At 38.6% G+C, this 21,826-nt stretch overlaps 1 protein-coding gene across 11 annotated transcripts in view; it reads right to left on the bottom strand.

The window, feature by feature from the left end:
* Positions 1–21,826, bottom strand: part of CTNND2 (catenin delta 2) — a 699,957-nt gene that overhangs the window by 125,865 nt on the left and 552,266 nt on the right. For all 11 annotated transcript variants that reach the window (XM_042806909.1, XM_042806907.1, XM_042806914.1 and 8 more), the window contains one exon: positions 10,950–11,133. In XM_042806909.1, coding sequence (XP_042662843.1) covers positions 10,950–11,133 — 184 coding nt within the window. The remainder of the gene's footprint in view (positions 1–10,949; positions 11,134–21,826) is intronic.

Genomic DNA, 21,826 nt, shown 5'->3' with positions numbered 1-21,826 from the left:
TTTTTTTTTTTTTTTTGGTAAATAAAATATCTTTATTTTCTGCTTTATATGTAATTTTATTTCATTAGGGGATTACAAAAACACCCACCCACATTTGTATATGTGCAATATTTACATTGTGCCCTTTCAGGACTATCTCTTTTTAAACACCTTCCAAGTACTGTACTTCTGTGCATAGTAAATCAGATATAAAGATGGATGAATGACAGCAGGGGAAGGGGAGGAGGAGGTATTTCACAGTGCTACTGTCCTTCAAGAGAAAATGCTGAAGCTGTAACCAACTAACTATAATAAATGAGTACCTGACAAAAAGAAATGAGCTGTGAAAGTAAAAAAGCTACACTAGGATGAATACTTCAGAAGTACTTTGTCACAGTAATCCTCTGTATGTAGTCTGCAATCCTAGCTGAAAATACTATCAGGCAGATGTTAAATGTTTTCACATAGTACATGCAGATGCAGTTAAAATACATTATTATTATTAGCATTAGCATTATTATTATTATTATTAAAAAAAAAAAAAAAAAGAAGAATGTGGTCTTTCTTTTGAAAGGTAACTTTCTCAACAGTAATAACTTGAAAATACAGTATGAAGCTAATTTAGGGAAGGCAACAGGAAAAAACCCTAAACCTCAAAAGCCTCTAACATCTTTGCTTAACTAATTTTTCAAGAGGGAAGTCTTCCACCCCAATATGGAACTCTTCCATATTGGACAGAAACTTAGCTCAGACTTTGCTGGCAGAAGACAGGAAAATCCTCCCGTCCTCTTCTGCTGTTGCCTTCCCGAGGCGGCGTCCGCAAGGCTGTGTGTGTATCAGTGAGCTCTGGCTGGAAACCAGCATCGCACCTCAGACCTAGCCCGAGCTTTGAACCCTTTCGCTCCATGTGTTAGTTTTTATCATGTCCAGAGAAACAGTCAAATTGGACAAAAGTGATGAAACTGAGTTAGTGATTGGCTTTTTACTTTAGTCTTTAGAGAAGTCTCAGTTTACCCCCGAATTAACTGCCCGCTTTGCTAATCCTCTGAGAAAGGGGAAAATCCATTTCATTGCAAGTAATGGACTTCATCTTTCTTCCTCAAAGTGTTCTTAGTAGATTTTACTCTCTACTCAAGGAAAAATCTTAAAAAGCGCTAAAACTCCTCTATGCAGGTGTGTCGTGACAATAAGAACAAAAGCTCAACACTCACTGGGCAAAGTTTCACATCCAGATGACATCCAGAAATGAAACGATCTGCTGCTTTTCAGTCCAGCTCAGACACTGTGAGTGGACTGTAAACTAAGGAGGCTTGGCAGTCGGCAGTCCATTTCATCGCACCCCAAACGAGCTGTATTTTTCCTTACTTCATCGGGAGGCTTCCCGGGAAAATAGTTCCAAAACAGATAAAAATAACAGATCAGCGTAACGACGTTTGTAACCCTGGTTAGTGGGGACTGCACGTCTCGGGGCTTCACTGCTGAGGATATTACCAGAGAGGGTTTCTCACAAGCTCTCGGTAGCTCACCGACTTGCAGAAATGTGGAATGCCACCAAAGCCTTCTCGCAGGAAAAGACCTGAGCAGTGGCTCAGCTTGAGCTGCTGGCATTAACTACTCTTGTGCTTCAAGTGAGACAGTTCACATGCCCAAAACATTCTGAAATGACAAAATGTTTACTCTGTGATGCTGGCTGGCTTATCCAGAAGGATGAAGCAAGCTCAGCGTACTTCGAACAGGTATCTCTATTGAAAATCCTCAGACTGAGCAAAGAGACCAAATGATCTTCTCGCTCCTAGGGGAAGTTTCTTCAGATCTGAGGCAGTCTATTATAAGATAATGAGGCAAAGCTGCAGAAGTACGCCCTGCCCTTCCTTCGCTATGCAGAGCTGTGTGTTTTCACATGTTCCTTTTTCATATTGCCTGGTAACGCAGATAGCTTCAAGAGGAGAAAAGCTAGTTAATAAGTAAATCAAGCGATGAGCACTGAAGAACCTGAACCTGACTGAATATTCTTTTATTATCTGTGGTGGAAGTGAGTGGGCATACAAACTCTGGATGGTCATGTTTCTCATCTCCCTTGAGTAAATAAAACATCATCCTCTATAATCAGTCACCATGACCACGAGTGGTGCTACAGAATTGTCACAATCTGGTTTTCTCTCATGCTGAGACAACTAGTCTCTTCTGTGGAGCCAGACTATACCAGTTTTTCAAAGTACCCGTTCAAAAGGACTATCCAGGATTTTGGATAGTCTGCGAAGCAGCAACAGGGGTACACCCTGGTTCCCACTGACACCTATGGCCTTTGTGATTCTTTCCAATGGGCCCAGACAGGTGAGACAGAATTGGCTCCACCTCTTCAGCTTCCCACGCACGGATACACTGACACATTCTAAAATACGTGCAGTCCCACACAGGCTTGGGGGGGTCTCTTCCCAAAAAAGAAAATAGCTGTTCCACCTGTGATACTCAGCTCTGCAGCTGGCCAGTGGAGAAGGAGGCTCATTATAGTCAGCTGGGCTTGGAGTCAGCTCAAATCAAGGCAGCAGGCCACCAAGACCTAGGTCGTACTTTATTACAGTGTTTGCCAAGCTAACCCTCACTAATGCATAAACAAAAACTGTTCTGAAATGAAAAAAAAAAAAAAAAAACAAAACCACAGAATCTCAGCCCTCCTTTCACAAAGCAATCAATTTTACTTCCTTCAGAGCATTCACATCCACACCATATAAACCTCTGACAGAAGGAAATGAAAATTAACACTATCTAACCATGTAAATATGAGTGGACATTTAATTTTCACATTAGGCGCTAGTTAACAGAAGACATTCATCCTGAAAGGAATTCAAACCACCAAAAGCTGGGAAAATAGTCAGACATTCAAAACATACTTGAGATATTCAACACATCCCTAACCCAAGGGTAGGGTACACCATAAGCCATTCAGCTTAAGAGGCAGCAGTTGACAGTTTTGTCATTGTTGCTATGCCTAAGAATATTGTAAAATGAAAGCTAAGGTACTGAGGCACATTAATTCTTTTCGTATGTGTGTGTATAATTTCCATCAGCGGTAAATTACAGGAAGAACACACTCCTGCCATAGCAACAAGTAAAGATTTCTAACCGTATGACACCTGGTTAAGTTTGTTTCTTGTTTTTTGTTTTTTTTTTTTTTTCCCCTAAAACCCCCAGATACATTAATGTTAAAGAGAATAAAAGATCCTAGTTGAAGAACAGGAACTAAATTTCAGCTAGGTCCTAAATTATCAGACCCTGATGTACAGGTCCAATATTTCTAATTTGTATCCAAACATGAAGCCTCAGTGAAATATGAATGAATTTCCTTGTTTGCTCAGGGATCACTTAAATAATATTTTGAAGATGGATATTGACAGATCACTTTTTGGCTATCTCAGTGCAAAATCAATACACCGGGAGTTCCTTCTGCATTTGAAGGAAGATGTAGACAGAGGAGTCCAGAGTCTCTTATTAGATAGAACGATGGAGGAAGGAGTTATGCCACCAAAACCTGTTATATGTTTTTAAGTATAGGAGAGCAAAAAGTGTCTGGAACTATGCTGTATTACTTTTAAGACCAAAAGAGAATACAAAAGCATTCCAGAACACCAGTTGAAAAACAAAATTTCTGGTTGAGATTTTGATCAACTTGAGCCCAGAACGAATTCCCAGAGTTATGTGGAATTTGTAGCACCAATTTGATAGGTTCAAGTAATGCTTTTAACAGAAATGCTGAAAAAGCATTAAACTTCAGAGTGCTATTTGAATACCACTGCTATAATTAATACAGTATGACCTTGTATAAACCTTATAAATTTGTTCATGAATATGCAAAGTGGGAGGAACTGCACTGTGAAGAAAAAGTGGGGTGCTTAAGTGTCTGACACAGCTACACATTTAATTCTGTTGGTACTTTTCCCTCGAGTACCTTCTGATTAAAAATATTACAGCAGCAATCAGAGGACACTGATCTAGTCATACTAAAATCTCCCTCCTCCCGAATCTTAACATTAGATTTTTATTTCAGTTACATTTTTGAATGATCACAGCATTCAGTAAGGAACAATCTCTCTCATATCTTGCAGAAATTTGCCTTTGAAACTTTATACTTTACTGCGATGCAATCACTGTGGCCTCTCAGCTTGCTTTGAGACTTTTTTCTAGGCTGGACCTTTCAGCTACTTAAAAAGGTGAAATACAATTTCCACAGGAGACTGGCTCATTCATTTTCTGTGATTTTTCCCATTTTGGTTTGTGGTTGGAATACTAGGAACGTGGCTGTGAAATAGGCTGTGACCATTTACACGTGAGCTAGTGAAAGTTTTAGGCCTTTTTTAAAATAATTTTTTCATAGTTCATGCTCCTGAAAGCAGCCTGCCTGCAAGTTTTGATTTGGGGTGCCTGAAATTTGGCACTTAAACTCATTATCAACAATATCAAAACTACAAATTATTTACAGAGCTGGTAAGTCAGTGATAGTCTAGAAATACTCAGAACCTCTAAAATCCAGGCTCTTCTATAGACACCTACTCATTGATTAAAATGCCTGCCATTAGGTAAATGCAACTTAGCGTTAATCCTTTCTATCTTGCTTGAAAAGACAAAAACCAGCAGTTCAGCTCATTTTCCCTCCTGTGAATTATGTTCCTGTATGGTACTCTGGAAGGCATTATCAAACTTATTAAAGGCAGTTTTTCAAAATTCATCATTTACAAGTAATACAGAACTTCTGAGCTAACATATTTAAAAGTAAACAATATGCCATTCCGCTTTAGCCTGAAAAGACAAGATGTAGAAGTTGTGACCAAGATACCTTAATTTACATTAAATGGGAAATTATCTGGTAGTCATTCGTACAGTACGTGTGAGGGATCATTCTCCGCTTCATCAAAATGATGGAGAGTCAACATTAGCCCCTCAGCTCCTCCACTGCTTGTCACTGCTGAGATCCAGGAGCATAAATGATATCATTTTAATAAGATTTTAAGTTTTAGTGAAAAGGAATCAACCTTAACAGAATCAGGCGTTAAAGCTAAGCTTTTCTTAGCTTCTGAACAAGGGTTCCCTCTGCACCTACTTCCAACTCCACGCCCTAGAGAAATCTGCAAGCTAAGGAGAGCTCTCAGGAGAGGTGCTTGCTGACAATGGACACACCAGTATAGCCAGTATAAGCCTGGAGTTCAGGAACTCTGTAACTTGAGTCAACATCCTAGCTGTGGCCAAATGAGGTGTATTTAACACATGGTGTGCAACCCTGTACGCTATGTAAAATAGAATGTGTTTCACCACAATATATTCACAGCATATAGCTAGATAATCGGCATAAAATCTGCTGACCTGATGGTCCTTGGATGTTAATCACATCAGCTTTCTACTTCTGATAGCTCAAAATGTATTAAAAAGACAAGAACAGTGGTGATCACCCTCTTTCTATCTTGCTTATATCTTATATCTTCCAGGATAAGACTTGATTTGAAGGGGCTAAGAGGAGGAAAAATTGCGGGTTTGGATTTGGACAGCTTCCTCTCTACAAGTGGATAACCCTGACTCAGTACCCCTCTAGGTAGCTGTCTCTCTCCCACGCCTCTCGCCTGCTGGAACTGCTCGTAGTAAAAGTCCCTCCCTCGAGTAGGCTGCCAGTGGAAACACACAATTAATACGAGTTTTGCCCTAACTTTGGATTCTGATAGGCTTCTAACTGGAGAGTGGGCTTTCTGTTATCCGATGCGCAAGGTAGCAAGGTCAGCCCGCGAAAGGCTCCTGGGCTCTAGAAAAAACCAAGGGAAACACTGAGGTGGGCTGCCAAGCCTGACACCTCCATGCTCACTACAGCGTACGCGGGGATGGACAAAATGTGACTGTCCTGTTGCTAGAAGGAGAACCGTAAACCCAGCAGCAAAGGTCCTGGTTCTGCTGTAAGATGTCAGCTCTGTTTGCACCCAGCTGAAGACAGTTAGAGCTTGCACCAGTCAGTGAAGACAGAAACATGTTTTAGCTTCACTGATCAGCCCTTTTATACCTGTGTGTATTTACACATAAACACACGTATACACATGCACATACACACCTGTATCAGTTTAGTTTCTTGAGAAACACGTTTCACACATATATATAAGAATGTTTCTTCATATATACAGATGTTTCTTTAGGAACTAAACAGAGGATGAATAATACAGAATTATGCTGCTCCCACATCTTATTTTGTCAGGATGCAGCAAAACATTATTTTCAAAACAGATTATAGAAGCTCCTAAGTATACGAATCAATAGACTTTGGATGTTTATGAGCGAACTGCAGGAGGAATGAGACAGTGGAATAAATGAATTACCCGTAAATGTCTGCGAAACAGATAATTCATCCACAAAACAGTTAAAAACTTTTGATATTCAGGCTTCATAGTTAACACAAATTGTTTTCACAAGGTAATCTGTTCCTTCCAAAAGTTGATCTATCCAGAAAACACTACTGGGTCAGTTACACTCAATTAATGTTTTAAAAGCACTCTTCCCTTTTGCTTTTCTACTCCGAGAGCTTGCTACATACTTTTTTTTTTTCAGTTGAAAAATAATTAATGGTATTTTGTGAAAGGCTTGACAAGCATGAAAGTATGAAGTGTGAAAATTTGAAAGGCATGGAGCTCTATAAACACAAGCTACTTGAATTACTCTCCCATAAATTTTCTAATCAACTAATAGGGGGGGAAATAAATATTTTAATAGTCTGATTTTCACAACTGTCCATACACCTTCAGTGTATGATGAAAAATTAAACAGAACATGGAAGAAAGAAAAAGACAGCATTTGATGATTTCACATCTAAAACCAGATCAGAATCTTAAAACAGTAAATTCTTAAAGTTTTTTAGAAGTCCTCAGACGAGATTCTCTTAACTTGAATTCATCTTAAATTCGTTGAAAAAAACAGGGTTCCAGACTGCACATCAGGACAAAAACTCTTGAAAAGGTTTTTGTCTGGGATTTTTTCAGATAGTCTTTGGACAGAGATCGAGTTTTGTGGTAAGTGAGCTTGATGCTTCAGGTTAAAACAACATTATGCAACGTGTCTCCCGTTGATTTTTAAATATCAGATTAGGGATTGTAACCCCCCCCCATAAACAACTGGGATTCCAAATTCAGTTTTCACCTGACTTTCCCCAGTAAGTCGGAATGAATCAGCAACTATAAACCAAAGATACAGTATTTCCCCAACACAAATAAAGCAGTCACAGCTGAAATCCAAAAGGAAAAAAAGAAGTCAAACTTTCACAGGTAATGAGGTAAGGTATTAGAATCTCAGTGGGGAGGCAAGTAAATTGGGTGGTAACTCTAACACACGCCACACTGAGGTCTAGAAATTTATGAAAGATTAATATTAAGGTTAAATTTATAAGTGATAGGTATAATGCTGTATTTAGAGCTTTGAATTAGCTAAACCATTTCAAAGTATTCAAGTTATGTAAAATCAATTAGTACAATATTGTATTAAAGCTATTTTTTTTTTTTTTTCAAATTACAGAAGTATGCTAAGCGCAGTTTGTAAATAATGTCTTTAAGGAAAAAAGAAAATAACAGGAAAAGAAGGTCTAATGTTGCTGCTGGCTTTCATATGATTTCATGCTGATTTCAACTGAATTACTGTGACTGGAGTTGCAGACTTAAGAAGTTGGTTAAGAATGATAATGAATAAGCAGATGAGAGTACTAAAAATTGTAGTTAATAAGCAACTTTTTAATGGAAAAAGCATAAGAACTCATCAAGAAACTGTGAAAAGGGAAGATCAGCAGAAAAAAATAATAATTCATATACTGTAGTGAAAAAACACAAAACAAAGATCTGGGTATTTCTATATAATGGCCATTGCAAACTCCTTATTAGCACTGTATATGGGATGGATTACATTACAGCACCTCTCAGACCTTATTTAAAGTTTTCAGCAGTGAATGAATCAGAAAACTGAAGGCACAGAAGACTGAAAAAAAAAAAAAAAAACCAAACCCAAAACAACCCAAATCCTCCTGGCATATTTGCTAGCATTAAGCCTTATGTAATACAACCTGATGTCTCTAAAATCTGTCAACATTACAGCTTCAGAAACATTTGTCAAGTATTCTGAACACCACTACTTTTCCTATGATTCCAAGCATCATCACTGATAATCCAGATGCAACTGAATTTTAACCAGTGTCCCTTCAAAAACCAGCTCTAGCAAAAGGAGAAAAAAGAAAACAGCAGAGGACAACCAACCCAGAGTCTTAGGAGAAATTCTCTCACGGAAGATGACAGTGGACTTTCCATTTCCCACCTAAACACGGCACGATCTCAGCCTGCAGCCACATCACCTCTTCTGGATTTACATTACTTCCCTCGCCCGGTGAGATCTTGAAAGGGAAATACGAGGTTTGTAACCAGCCACGAGTGGGAAGTGTGAGAGCTGTTCAATTTATTGGGGGTGGCGGGTATTTAAGGAATGTTAGCTAAGGTACTACCTGCACAGAGCACGTGCTACTCCAATCACCCCCACGGAGCTTTCTGATCTTTCCTTTCTCACTTTTGCCGTTTCCTTCAGCTTACAGCCCCATTATCTTCTATGAATTCAGCACAACAATCCCGTCACCATCTCAGAGGTCAACGTACGCTTTTCTCTCTTCTACAAACTCAAACTTGACATTTTCTTCAGAGAGAGAGAGAATTTCAACAGTGACTGGGGAAAGGTAAACAAGAAAGTTCCTGCTGGGGTGAAGTAAAAGCTCAACCCTCTCCCAATGTTCTGGCTCTGCCAAAGAGCATCCATACAGACTAAGTGGGATGAAATCATCTAAAGAAGATGGATGAAGGCCAAATAAATATCTGAAGCTGTTAGAGGACAGAAAGATGCATCTGGGAAACAGGGGAGGGTTTGATACCAGAAAGATAGTAAAAAGCCATACTATGGTGGAAGGGCCTGGGTTTAGAAGGTGAGACCAACCTGCTCAGGACAGCCCTTTGAGCTGCTGTTACAGCTACCTGGGAAGGATTCAAGAGTTATAATATGCACAGTCTTTTGCAGGCAGATATGAGCTTATTTCGCACGAGCTGACCAGAAGCCACTCTGCTATGACAGCGTACCACCAAGCACTTGGTTGTAAGCCTTGGTGCAAAGCAGTGTGTATTAGATCAGGCAACGTACCATTCTCATGTGGCCCCAAGTCCTCGGGCTGGCCAGAGTGCAGGCTACAGTAAGCTCACATCAGTTTGCAAATGGGCGTGCACATACACTCATAAAGACAGAAAAAAAAAAAAAAAAAAGAAAGATTTCAAGACCAATGTGCAACGAATCCATCAGTTAGGAGGTAGGAAGAACTGAGGTTTGCAGGATCGGGGCTGGACATCAGTCCCTGAGAAACAGTTGGGAAAAATTAACAGGAAGATAGAGCTTATGGTATGGGGAGACCAACACTGGACGTGCCCATGCAGAGCAGAGGCACCGTGAAGCCCCGAATTTATAACGGACACTTCTTTTAGAGGCAGCTCTTTAACTGAGACAAGTTAAACTCTGGAAGTGTGAGACATACAACGTGGTACAGGTCCTCAGGGAATGACTTCTGGCACAGTGATCTGAGCATCGTGTTTCTAACGATTTGAACAAAATGCAACACAACTATACTAGCAGACTCTTTTCAAAATCAATACAAGTCAGGTACAAATGCCTAGCTTCGGTCACACATCCCAACACAGCTGGTAGCCACACACACATGCTTGCATTTCAGCTCAATACAAGTATATTTACCATACGAAGTTATTACCTTCTATCTTTCATTCTCTTCTGATTACATATAAGCAGTCAATAATATTTTTAACATTTTCCATTAAACTTTTCAAATATTATTTCTGAAAGGGAGACATTTCATTTGATCAAACAGCACAAAGACAAAAGGTGCTTGCTTTGTAAAAAATACTATTTTACTTTGCCTCCTATCAATGCTTTTTCTTATTTAGCTCTGATGGACATCTGCTTTGGATGTAGCATACAACATATAGTGTATTACCAAGACATACTATTCACCTAACAATTTTCCTGTGATGTATGTAAAAATATTAGCTAACTGATTTTCATGTCTGAGATAGATTACAGAATCTCCAATATACAAGGGAAAAAAAAAAACAAAACAACAAAACACAACGCTTAAAAGAACCTGTCTAATATGTTAAAATATTTCAACAAAATATGGAATGGAATTCAGAAATTGCAATGACTCAGTCCTTTTGTAAGGTTTTGTCAGAACTGAAACTCTTCTTACTCATCCTATTTTCATTCTCACATCTACAGTAATTTTTAGGAACGGACAGATCATATTGCACATATTTATATAAGTGCACTTTGGTGTTGCGTACACAAGTTTGGCATACAAATATCAACGTAAATAGATACCATACATAAAGGATCTATTTGAGTATTCCAGTTGAACAACGTTAAATTGGTCGGTCTCTTATTGAAATCCATTTCTCATCTTCACAGAGCAGAAAAAATCTACTTGATATATTTATCATAACTCCAGCAATGGCATCTGGAACCCGTAAGGCAAATGTTACTTTTTGTGAGCATCTTCATTACTTTTTGTGCTGATTAAATTGGGTGTAATAGTGAGAACATATTGACTTCACTTAAGCAACTGGGGAAATGGGACAGATCTATAAGGAGAAAAATATCTGTAATATACAAGCTTGGATGAGAAGATTGGTCAAAGCTGTTAAGAAAAGAAAAATAGACACCCCACAGCAGCGCTTCTAGAGATTGTTTTTTGAATGGCCTGAAGCTTGTTTTCTAATTTATTTCCAACTTCGAGTTTCCAGCACTGAAAGTCACCATCTTTGCTGACACACAAACCAATTATTTACTTTACAGATGCCTAAGAATGAAAAATACCAATTCGAAGCAAGATGATTAAGGCAAAGCAAATGTCTTGCTGTACTCACCTTAGGCACCCAGTGGCATTGCGCAGCACCTGTGATGAATGGAGTTGTATTTTATGATCATCCTGGAGCGGAGAGTTTTCCCATCCAGAGTGAGGGATGATCACTGCATTGGTCAACACTGCGAGGGCATCCTGGATGATTGGCATTTTTAGTGCATCGCAGGAGGATAGATTCCAGAGAACTCCTACCAAAAAAAGCAAATGACTAGTAATTAACATTCCTGAAAAAAACAAAAAAAAAAGCTTTAATAGTTTTTGTTTTTAAAGAAACAATGGAACGTTTCACAGCACTGGTGTGCTTAATAAAGCTGTTTCTCTCAAGAAAAAAAACACGACGTTGTAAATGGGCTGAATGATACCTGCACACTTTTGCAGAGGGAATACAGATGTGAATACAGGGCAAGTAGTCACAGCAACATTGGAAATTACTCAGAGCTAAAAACTGAGCAGCTGGTTATGATCTAGGCCTACTTAGGCTGTGAACCACATGTGAAATGAAGGAGTATTACATGTATTTCTCTATGGCTTGGACTTCAGATTTCTTCCTTCTAAATAAAATTAATAAAAAACAATAGCAGAAAACTGGTTCTGATTTATGCTAAGACTATCACTGCTGATAGATATGCATTGAGAGAACAAAACCCCAACTCTGTGATCTTCAGTTTAATGAAAGCAACTGTCCAGGCTAGTCAGTACTAACAAAGCAAAATGACTTCATTCACAACCTGACACAGTAGTATGGTATTATCCTGGATTACAAGTCATTTTTTATTTTGTAAATATTTTACTATACAAAGTGACAGAATAATACTTTTTTTTTTTTTTTTTTCACAGAAACAACAAGCTTTATGGTGCAACTCACAGGAAGATTTACTGGAATTTTTTAAAAAAACCCTTCTGTTAAAATTCATAATGTGCCAAAGAAAAGGAAGAGCAAAGAGCCAAAGCTTTCTGAGTGCAGCCACAAGGATCAGGGCCACTGCAGACATGCCACATAGGAAGCAGGCAAGAAATTGTTGGGGGCCAGAGAGACCCTGCTTGGCATTCCCTTGTATCTATTTGTATATCTGCTGGAAAAGCACATTTGACTTTTGTGCTGCGTCAAGAGCCTGCTGCTGCTGGGCAGCTACTAGCACTGGGGGAAAGTCAGAGGGCAAGCCGCTGCTCTGAAGAAGCAGAGGGCTTTATTTTAGCCCAGCATCCTCCCAGGGGCAGCTGGAAGAGCAAGGCTGCCTCCCACCATCCTTGCCAGAATTCATCCTCTTCTCTAGTGTCCAACCCTACTCCTTCCTACTTTCCTTCCTGCACTGGCAGTAGCCTGGCCCCACACCTTACCTGGAGCAGCAAAACTGAGTTTTGCCTTTATGCCTCTCAAGTCTTGAACCAGCAGAGAGGAAGATTATCATCATCGTATACCCAAGGTTACAAACATGAACATCTCACTACGAAAAATCAAAGTAAGTAATGGTGGGAGGAAACTGCTAAAGACCTCACGAACCTAGACTCAGACATTTGTAAATATAAGCAGTAAGAACACCACTCGCTCAAGGCTTTCTTCAGCATTCTGTGTTTTGCAGGAAAGGTGTAATTAACAGGAATCAACCGACAATTTGGGGTTTACTTTTAAAATTAATTACCGCTATGGGGAGACTGTTTCACTTACACAATTTCATGTTTTAACTATTCTATATGGAACTGTATGCAAAGACAGTTACACAGGTAAACGTAAAAAATGTGCTTAGCACACTAATAAAAAAAAACTCAAGCCACCTTAAAATAATCTGTATGTAGTAAAAAGGCAGAAACCGACAGACTTTAGCTACAGACAAAAAAAAAAAAAAAAAAGAAAAAGCAGAAATAAGAATACTGTTCATTTTTTTTCATTTAAGAATTGCTGCTTTAAAGGGAAAAGAGTCTTTGTTTGAATTCTGTTCCGAATGCCTTTATGAAAAGTAATATCATATTTAAAGGAATAAAGACCTTCATAAAGATATCTATACTCATTTTTCTATGACCTGTTCTTGGTAAGCTCTGCTGGCACATCTACTGTTCCTGAGATACTAGGTATTTTGCTGGTTTTAGTCAGTACAAACAGCAATGTGGTTGTCTTTCTTTTACATTTATCTAGACAGGTGTAAATGATGTGCATGGTACAGAAGCAGAGAATCAGAATGCAAATCTTTCCTCCTTCAAGGTCCGATTTAGTTCTTACACAAGACAGTATCTTGCTTCTTTGTGAAGAAATCCTATTTTGGAAGCGAGGCAGAAAAGAGTGCTTTGATGGCAACAAAGCAGTACCTCGGCCTTCAATAACTAGTCATAAGCTGGAAAAGCAGAAAAAAAATACAAAAGAAGCAAACATAAGAGCCCTCTCCAGCAAAATGTTTAAAAATGTGTATGTCTACACTAGTTTCTATTCACTCTAGGTTATTGCTAATTAAAAGTAAACTCACATACACATCATGATAAGTTGGTATTCAGCAACAGTTCAGATGCACAGAAATATTCTTTAAGCCCTTTTTCTCTATTTAAAATCCACCCGACACTGCACACAAGCTTTTGCTCAATAAACTGCCATAGCAACAGGCAATCTCCAAATACAAATAAAACCCTATGTATTCACCCAAGAGCCAAAAAGTGAGGTCTGGTTTCACTAACTGGAAATTAAACCTTCACAGTAAGAGGATGAAGAGATGGCCAGATTAAATTAGCTCTTCTACCTTCTCCTAAAATTACTATAAATCAAGGCAGAACGAAGCAAAGTGGTACTGCCCAGTAAGCCTGACACAGTCTTCAAAGTCTTTGCACCTCACACACAGTTTTAAGGAGTAAGATCTTCTTCCACCGTAGAACAATGTGTTTTATCTGATTTTACGTTTTTGAATACTACCAACCACATTAATGAAAAAAAAAAAAAAAACAAACAATTTTATTCTGACAAGTTCTAATTTATTCTCATAAGAAGTGGAGGCTGCTACTTGCTGAGGCTGGCATTTTACGTGTCTCCTTGTACTCTTCCTTAATTAAGGATTTGCGCTTATGAAAGGGTACTGGCAATTCACCTCCCATCACATTTGCTGAGGGTGACCTGGAGCTAGATTTATGTGGGGTTAAGACGATGGTCCACTGCCTTGACCTTCCATTATGAAGCTGCCTCTTTTCCACATGACTCTGAACGTATTTGTCAAGCATGTATGCATTACATGCCCTTTCAGACTATAGTAAGGAGCTGGTCACTGAGATCATTTGCCACCTTACTCTGAAAGCCCTGACTGAGCTGTGTTTCTGAGGACAATAAGAAAGCTTGGAATAGACTCAGAGGTGCCTCGACTGCCCCCAAAATCAGTTGTGTGTCAGCAGCTGCCCACAGGAGGGGAAGGGACCAGACTCTGCACACCAGTGATTCCTCACGAATAGTGGGACCCATCCTGCTGCACATAAACTGGAAGAGAGCTGTTAATCCAACCACTCAGTAGTCCGGCTCTACAGTTTAGCGTCCATAGACTGACTCTGGGGAGAGAAAGGGAAATAAGGGACTAATCAGACTAGTGTTGAACACCTCTTACACAACCGCTTGCATTCACAGTATCTTATCTCCTTGCCTTCAAGGCTGTGAGGCATTCAGAGCAGGCATTTTGTCTCCCCCCTTGCAGATCCCTTCAGGTTGTGTTGAATGCTTCATAGAAAGAGAAAAATAGTTCCACTAGACTGACTAGGTCTATTTGCAGGTTGAAGTTTTTCAGCCTTACGTGCAACAAACTGAAGCGCTCAGAAAAAGTATCTTGCAAGCTCGTTTTGCGTTTAAAACGAAGGAGAAACTGGTACTGAAAGCGTTCAGCTGGTTCCAGTGGGAAGATGGATTTGGGGTCTGAGTACCAATTACCAGTCTTGCAGACATCAGCTGAAGGACTCTTAGAGGAGTCTATGGGAATGCTCGCTATGGAGATCTTGCTGTAGCAAGTTACATCTTCTGGAGTAGTTTGTCGGAGGACATGCATCTACTGTGTTCAACAGGTTATTTAATGCAGTAAATGTTAATCATCTTTTCTAAGAAGGGCTTTCACAGATAATGACAAGCAAATTTAAGAACTGGTTATAAATTTTGAAAAATGCTATCATCAACCTTTTCAAAGAGATAACTGTACAGATATAGTTCATACGGAAAACTACACATAGATCTTAGTTAAGGCAATTTAAGTTTGTTGCCACTGGAAGAGGAAACTGAGAGACCAGAGAATCAGGAAAACTTTGATTTATCTTTCTCTTAGCCAAAGCCCAGAAGACTGAAGACAAGACCAACCCTTTTAAAAGCACAGTCCGGGTTGATGAGATGTTACTATTGCTTAGCAGACAGCTTATCCACCATGCTTTCAGCTTAGAAACAGCTCTCCTTTTACATAAATTAAGCTATTGCAACAGGTACTGCATCACTTACCCTAAAGAAGTAAAGCAAAATATTTTAAAAAATTGAAGCCACTCAATTTAATGAAGCAGTCTGAGCCAAAAAACCATCATCTCTGAATCAGGCTGGAGCTCAAACTCATCCTGATTAAAGTACTCAGTGCATTTTTTAGCCAGTGTTTTACTTAGAACTGGTAATCACATATGTATACCTATAGTCAGATAGAACTCAAGACCTGATGAGCCACATGCTATCCTTATTCCATTCAAAGTTAAGAAAATTGAGATCATACACTTTCATGCAAAAAAATATCACCCTACCAAGAGAGCACGTGCAAAATCAGGAAAGTCTAAACAATTATTCAGTGCATGATTTAATGCTACCTCAAATTATGACTTTTGTATATAAAACCAAACCTCTTAGAACAACTTGGACTACACAAGGAAACCAAGAAACTGGAAAAGTCAGCTTTCCCAAAAGACACCGCCCCTGACACACTGCCATAACGTATTTTATTTGTTTATTGTCCTGCAAAAGATGTACTTTGCCAAATAAATTACCGAGTAAAAGGACTGTAAGTAAACAAATATTATGGGAGAAAGAAAACTTTGATTCTTAATTTGATATGTTTAAGTCAACATTAAATTTACACTAAGATTCTCCTTATTTAATATTCTTTGTAAAAATAAAAATCTAAGTCTTCCAACTCGTCTAGGTTTTTCTTTTCCATCTTAATTCAACAGTTTGGTCATGAAGTGATGCACAAGGCCATTTGGTAGCGCTGGGAGACTGCATCCCAGGAAGAGTGAACACCGCGTTGGCAGACTTTTTTGTTTATATGCTGAAGGCACACGGGTACTACAGGGAGCTTCCCTCATGAACATCACAATTAAGACTGAAATGTGGGAGCTAAATGCCCTGCACAGAAGCCAAGCACGAGGGATCTTTTGCTGGAGCCCTTAGGAAAAATCATCTACCTGAAGCTCTCAAGTGCTAGAAAAATAATTTGCTGGCTCTTTCTGCAGCTTTGACACTTGGAGCTCCCTGTAATTGCAGAGCTGGACCCTCTCGGTGGCAGCAGGGTGTGAGCTCCCCATGTCTGACTGCTGCAAAGATGCCAAATACCAACCACTACATTCCTTAATGCAAAGTGCAATAAGACTTCACACCCAGCTCAGCCGTCAAGGTGAGAAATTGGTCTCGATAACAGACTTTCTGTAGGAAACAAAAAGTGGCTGATTTGAATTCTGGCACCTGAACAATTCACAGCTCATAAGACAGCTCCTTAAAAGCACACTATAAAAATAAGTTTCAAATTGGCATAACAGAGGAGGAAGTTTCACCAGTTTTTTGGAAATAATGTTTTTGTCCGGTTACTGAATGAATACCCACGTGCACCTGCCTGCAATTCACTTATTTACGTGCACAGAGGTGGTTTTCTATCGGTGTATAAGATGACCCATGAAAAGTGCAAATTGAGCAAGACTGGGTTTCAGTAAAAGTCATGAGCAGGCAGGAGTTTAAGGACTAGCAAGCAAGGCTGTAGCCAGATGATTTTTTTTTTTTTTTTCCCCTTTGCAGCCACTCATAGCTTTAACAAAGCAAAAACTTCCACATAAAGTTTTGGTTTTTTTTTTTAATTACAAACACAGCTTGATCTTGACTACATTTAAGTACGTGTCTACATATAAACAATATAAGCATTTCCTCTGACAAGCTAACTCCTTTTCTCAATTTACTGCTGTTTTCATTCCAAAATTACACCTAGGATTTTATTAATAAAAAGAGAAGGGACCAATTTTAATATTGCTTGCAAAAAAAATTCTCTCCAAATGCTATTGCATTAACTGAAAAAGTCTGTTTTCCTCTCATGGGACTGAATTTTGACCTAATTTTCACCTGCTTTCTTTCTGCTGTACACTGTGAAATAACGCATAAAGGTGGAAGGGAAGAACTGTTAGACAAGAATGTCAGACAATTATTAGCTTTAATGTTAGACAGAAGTGGAATTACTGGAAGAGTTGACTTAAGTTACTGTGGAAAGACCAGTGGTTCCTGCTTAACTTGTTTTGCTAAGTGACGAAATTAAACTGGTCCCATAAAATACAGAAGCCAAACCAAAAGCAATTAAGTCTAAGTGAGAGGAACATAGGAAAAAAGTAAATCAACTGTTTTCAAACAAAATTTCATCCTAACACGTGACTAATGGCAATACCATTTCCAATTAAGTGTTTTATTAGAAAACGAGGAAATCGAACAAGGATGCATATATGAATTGAAATATTTTTTTCAATGTTTACACATGTATTTTACTGAAGAACTTTTTCTAGCACCCAAAATCAAAATATGTGTTTGGTAACAGACCCTAATACAAAGCATAAAAATGTCATACTTAAAACTGAACATCAGGTTACAGCTCTAAGTACCAAAATCCTTTCTTGCAAGAGCCAATTAGGAAATTAGTCTTATCTATAAAGTTGCAAAATGAAAGGCTCAATGTATGGTTGCTAAAAAAAGAGGGGAAAAACTTTTTTTTTTACTAGCCAAATCTTGAAATTTTTTACTAGCCAAATCTTGAAATTGCCATCTAAGATAAAGACAGCCCTGAAAATAAGATTATTTGGGAGGGAAGAAGGAAGGTTGTCCTGTGAACCTGAAAATAAAAAATAAAATTAGTGGCCACAGTGAAAAAAAGAGTTTTTTCATCACAAAATGAAAATGCTTCAGCATATCCTCAAACTTTCACTTTGTAAACAAGTAAGTGAAATATTCAGATATGTTTCTAAACAAAACCTATTTTCAAAATAAAATTTAAGTATTCTGTGTTGCAAGTGACAAACAATTCAAACTACAGAGTGATTTTAAACTGTCAGCGTTTTAATAGTCCATTACTCAGGCAAGGGCATCAGAATTCTATGCCCAGCTGAATTTTTCCAAAGGATTACTACTTGCTGAAAAAGTTCAATGCAGCTGTTATGTCAAGCCATATGCTGCAACAGATGTCCTCTATTTATCACTCCAGATTGCCTTGTTTGATATTGCCTCTTAAACTTAGATTTGACCAAAGTAAGAAAAATAAATACGAAAATCATTTATGTAGTATATTAACAAGCAAATTATGAAATCAAGTTTCATTGCCCCATGAATCAGAACAACTTGAATGAATTTTCCGTAGAAGATGCACGTCACTGGTTATACAAGGGAAGAAGAGTTGTTTCCCATTTGGACTTGGAAGCTGATGTGGTTCCTACGTGGGAGTGATCCCAGTGCCAGAGAGCAGAGGAGAGAAAAAAACGGAGCACCCTGGGTTTTGTGCTGGGACTGAGCGTGGTAAATTCAGGACAAGGGGACGGGACTTTGCCTGGGAAGCAGGGAGAAGGAGGCAGGCTGCGATGGGGAACTCGGTGAAACCATCCCCAAGAGGACCCTTGAGGAAAGGGAGAGAGGGGCTCCCCTGGCAGGGGCATCGCACCGGTCCCAGCCAAGGCCTCGGCACCCCGGGGACGTGTTCTGGCTCCCCCTCGTTCACCCCGAGGGAAATGGGCGCTGCAAACCCAAGGGAGGTTTTGTCTCGGACTTTTACCAGTCTGTTCCCTTTTACCTATAACAATACTTCGAATGCAGCACTTTAGACAATAAGCCAGCGCTTTGGCCTGTTGCTAAGCAAGCAGGGCAGAAGATTTTTAGAAAGCATCTATTTTAAAACCTCTCCTTATTTAGCTGGGAGCAGCAGGGGAGGAAGTAGTTAATCTGATAATTCAGAAAAAGTTGAGAATAACTCTTCATGAATACAACAAATCCTATCAGTATTTTTTCCCATTTTCAGAGACAAAATTGTGACAGCATATTGAGAAAGGGGGCAAAGATTGCTTTATAATTAGACAGTAAATTTGAATAGGTTTTGAATAAAGTGATTCGATTGAACTGTCAATATTGTTTGCATAAGTGTTATTTGATAAGACAGCATAATTTCTGAAGCAAAATTACACAATTTGTTAGATTGCTTTTAGATTTGCTGTTACGTAGGATGTGTTTTGAATGGCTCCGGAATTTCTTGAAGATGTTGTAGCCTCTTGGTTGGAAATCAGTTTCCCAACAACTTACAGGTGTAAGATGTACAGTCTTTGGCCTTTCCAGTTTGCAAGGAAAAAGGCTTCAAAGATTTGGTGTCTTAGTAAGTGACTGCACAATGGGTTCATAGGAAGACTTTCTAAAATACCAACTAATTCCTGCTCTGAATTTGTTTGGAAATCACTCCCACCTTTCTAGATGTGATGACACTGTTTTCTGTAGGTGATGATAAATTTTAAAATTTAAACTTTGCCAGACTTTAGAACCATACTGCAAAAGTACAATGGTGTTCCTCCTTACACAGCTGTGCCTTGTCGTAGCACATCCGCTGACTCTGAAATGTCAGTTCACTAGCCTGGAGGAGTACAAATAGATATTCTTTTCTAAAAATCGCGATGATGTAATAGCAATTTTTGAAGACTCCCTGTAAAACCTTGAAGTAACTGATTACTGTGGTGGAAAAGCAGAGTAGCCCTGTAGCCCACTAGCCGTGCCATTACCATTGTTAGTAAGAGGCCAGAGAGTTTGTGCTACGTTGGTGAGACCTCCACAATTGATTTGCTTGGAGCTGTGTTGGGACACTGACAACCTTTAGCTTGATTCACTCCAGCAACTGCTCCTGCAAACCAGGCGGCTCCATTTGTTTCGCTTTTGCTTAGCTTTGCATAATGGTGTGGTATAATCTTAATTTTATCATGGCAGCAGTAACAAGTACTTTTTCTGTCTTCAGCAAACCCTTGGTTTCCTTTCTTCCCCACAAGATTTTAAACGTAACAGCAAGCAACCATAAAGTATTCCATGCAAAGTTTGAGTTGTGAGATTAAATGTGTTTTTACCGCAATCTGAGACTTGCAGGAGATTTGTCAGAGTTTGGCATTTTACATTAAATTCTCACTGGCTCACAAAACTCAGGGCAGAGTTAGAAGAATACCTTGATTAAAAGTATCTCAAGCAACAGGAGGGAGTCAAACTATTATGTAACCTTTGGGAACTGAAAAGGCTTTTCTACTTCAAGAAAGGAATACTGAAGAAATTTTAATACGTAATTCCTCATGCAGCTATTGGCTTCAATCCAGAATAAACACGTAAGAATTTTCAGCACACAAATAATTTTACTAATGTTGAAAACAACTGTTATTTAAAATACTTAATAGAAGGAAATTAGTACTAAAGATGTAATCAACTTTTAAATCTGATTGTGGTAGAATATTGCACTTACAGTAACATTCATTTAAAGAAAGAGTAGGAAAGATTATTAGACCTAGTACCCTTCAAATCTCCCTTTTGACTGAGAAGCCTGTAAAACATACAAGCAAATTTTAGTGCCTAAGCAAATAGATTCAAAAATTGTGAATCTCATCTTAAAACTATTATTTAAAAAATAATTATGCTTAAAGTCTGTAAGTTACCTGCCACTGTGCTTGGTAAGTTCCCTGATGCTCTTGTTTAGTTATTACAGAGAATTTGCTTATCTGTGCAGGAGAAACTAAGCAAGAAACGAATGAACATCTTTTCTTGCCAAAATCAAAGCGAGCACTTCTGAAAGCTGGGTTTTGTGCTAGCAGTTACCCATCTCCATGCTTAACCTTCCTAATTTCCTTGACTTGACAGGACATAGTAGCTGGATGTTGGAGGCAGAGGAGAAGCTAACTCAGAGAGCTGCGTCTTAGGAGGCATTTGTATACTTTCTACATTTATCCCATGTCTTAATTTTCTTTAACTACGGACAGTTATGAGCCCCAAATGACATTTGGCAGTCTCATTTTCTTAGCTAAGCATATATTGAACCAAATTTATGTCAACCTGGTAGCAGTGGTATTACCATGGTTACACCATCAAGACAATTTAAGCACTAAATAGCTTTTCACATTGTCTGTTTGAAAAGGTTGTGATATCCAGGATATGTATCTGATCTTAAAACATATTTTATCTTCATAATCTTATTTTCAGTTAATGTAATGCCGAAATCCTCCCTTTGGTTCCAAAAGCAACCCACTTTACACATTTATCTTCCTACCTATCTTTCTATACTAAATATCAAAAGCTGCTAGTTAATTAGGCCTTTCACTGTCCAGGCTCCCTTAAACTTACATTGCTCTATCACAAAACTTGAACATACTTAGAAACGGGATATTTAATATGATCAACACTGGAGCGACATCTAATATAAACGTGCAAAAAAAAAAAAAAAAAGGATATAATAGAGATTTTAAGAATTACATCAAGGAGAAATATTCTAAGTATGCAAGTCTTGGAAGAGTTTGATTCTTTACTTAAGTCTGTGGGAAAGTCACCTCAGAGTGGGATAAAACAGCCTTTACTCATTTTTAAATAAAATTTCCAAAAAGTAATAAGGGCTACAAATAGTTGCCACCTCTAAATGATTGTTTATATCACAATAAAAC

This window comes from Tyto alba, unplaced genomic scaffold (assembly GCF_018691265.1).
Source record: "Tyto alba isolate M040663 unplaced genomic scaffold, T.alba_DEE_v4.0 Super-Scaffold_48, whole genome shotgun sequence".
Lineage (NCBI taxonomy): Eukaryota > Metazoa > Chordata > Aves > Strigiformes > Tytonidae > Tyto > Tyto alba.
The sequence above is the reverse complement of the archived record's forward strand: the minus strand, read 5'-3'. Positions and strand labels throughout refer to the sequence as shown.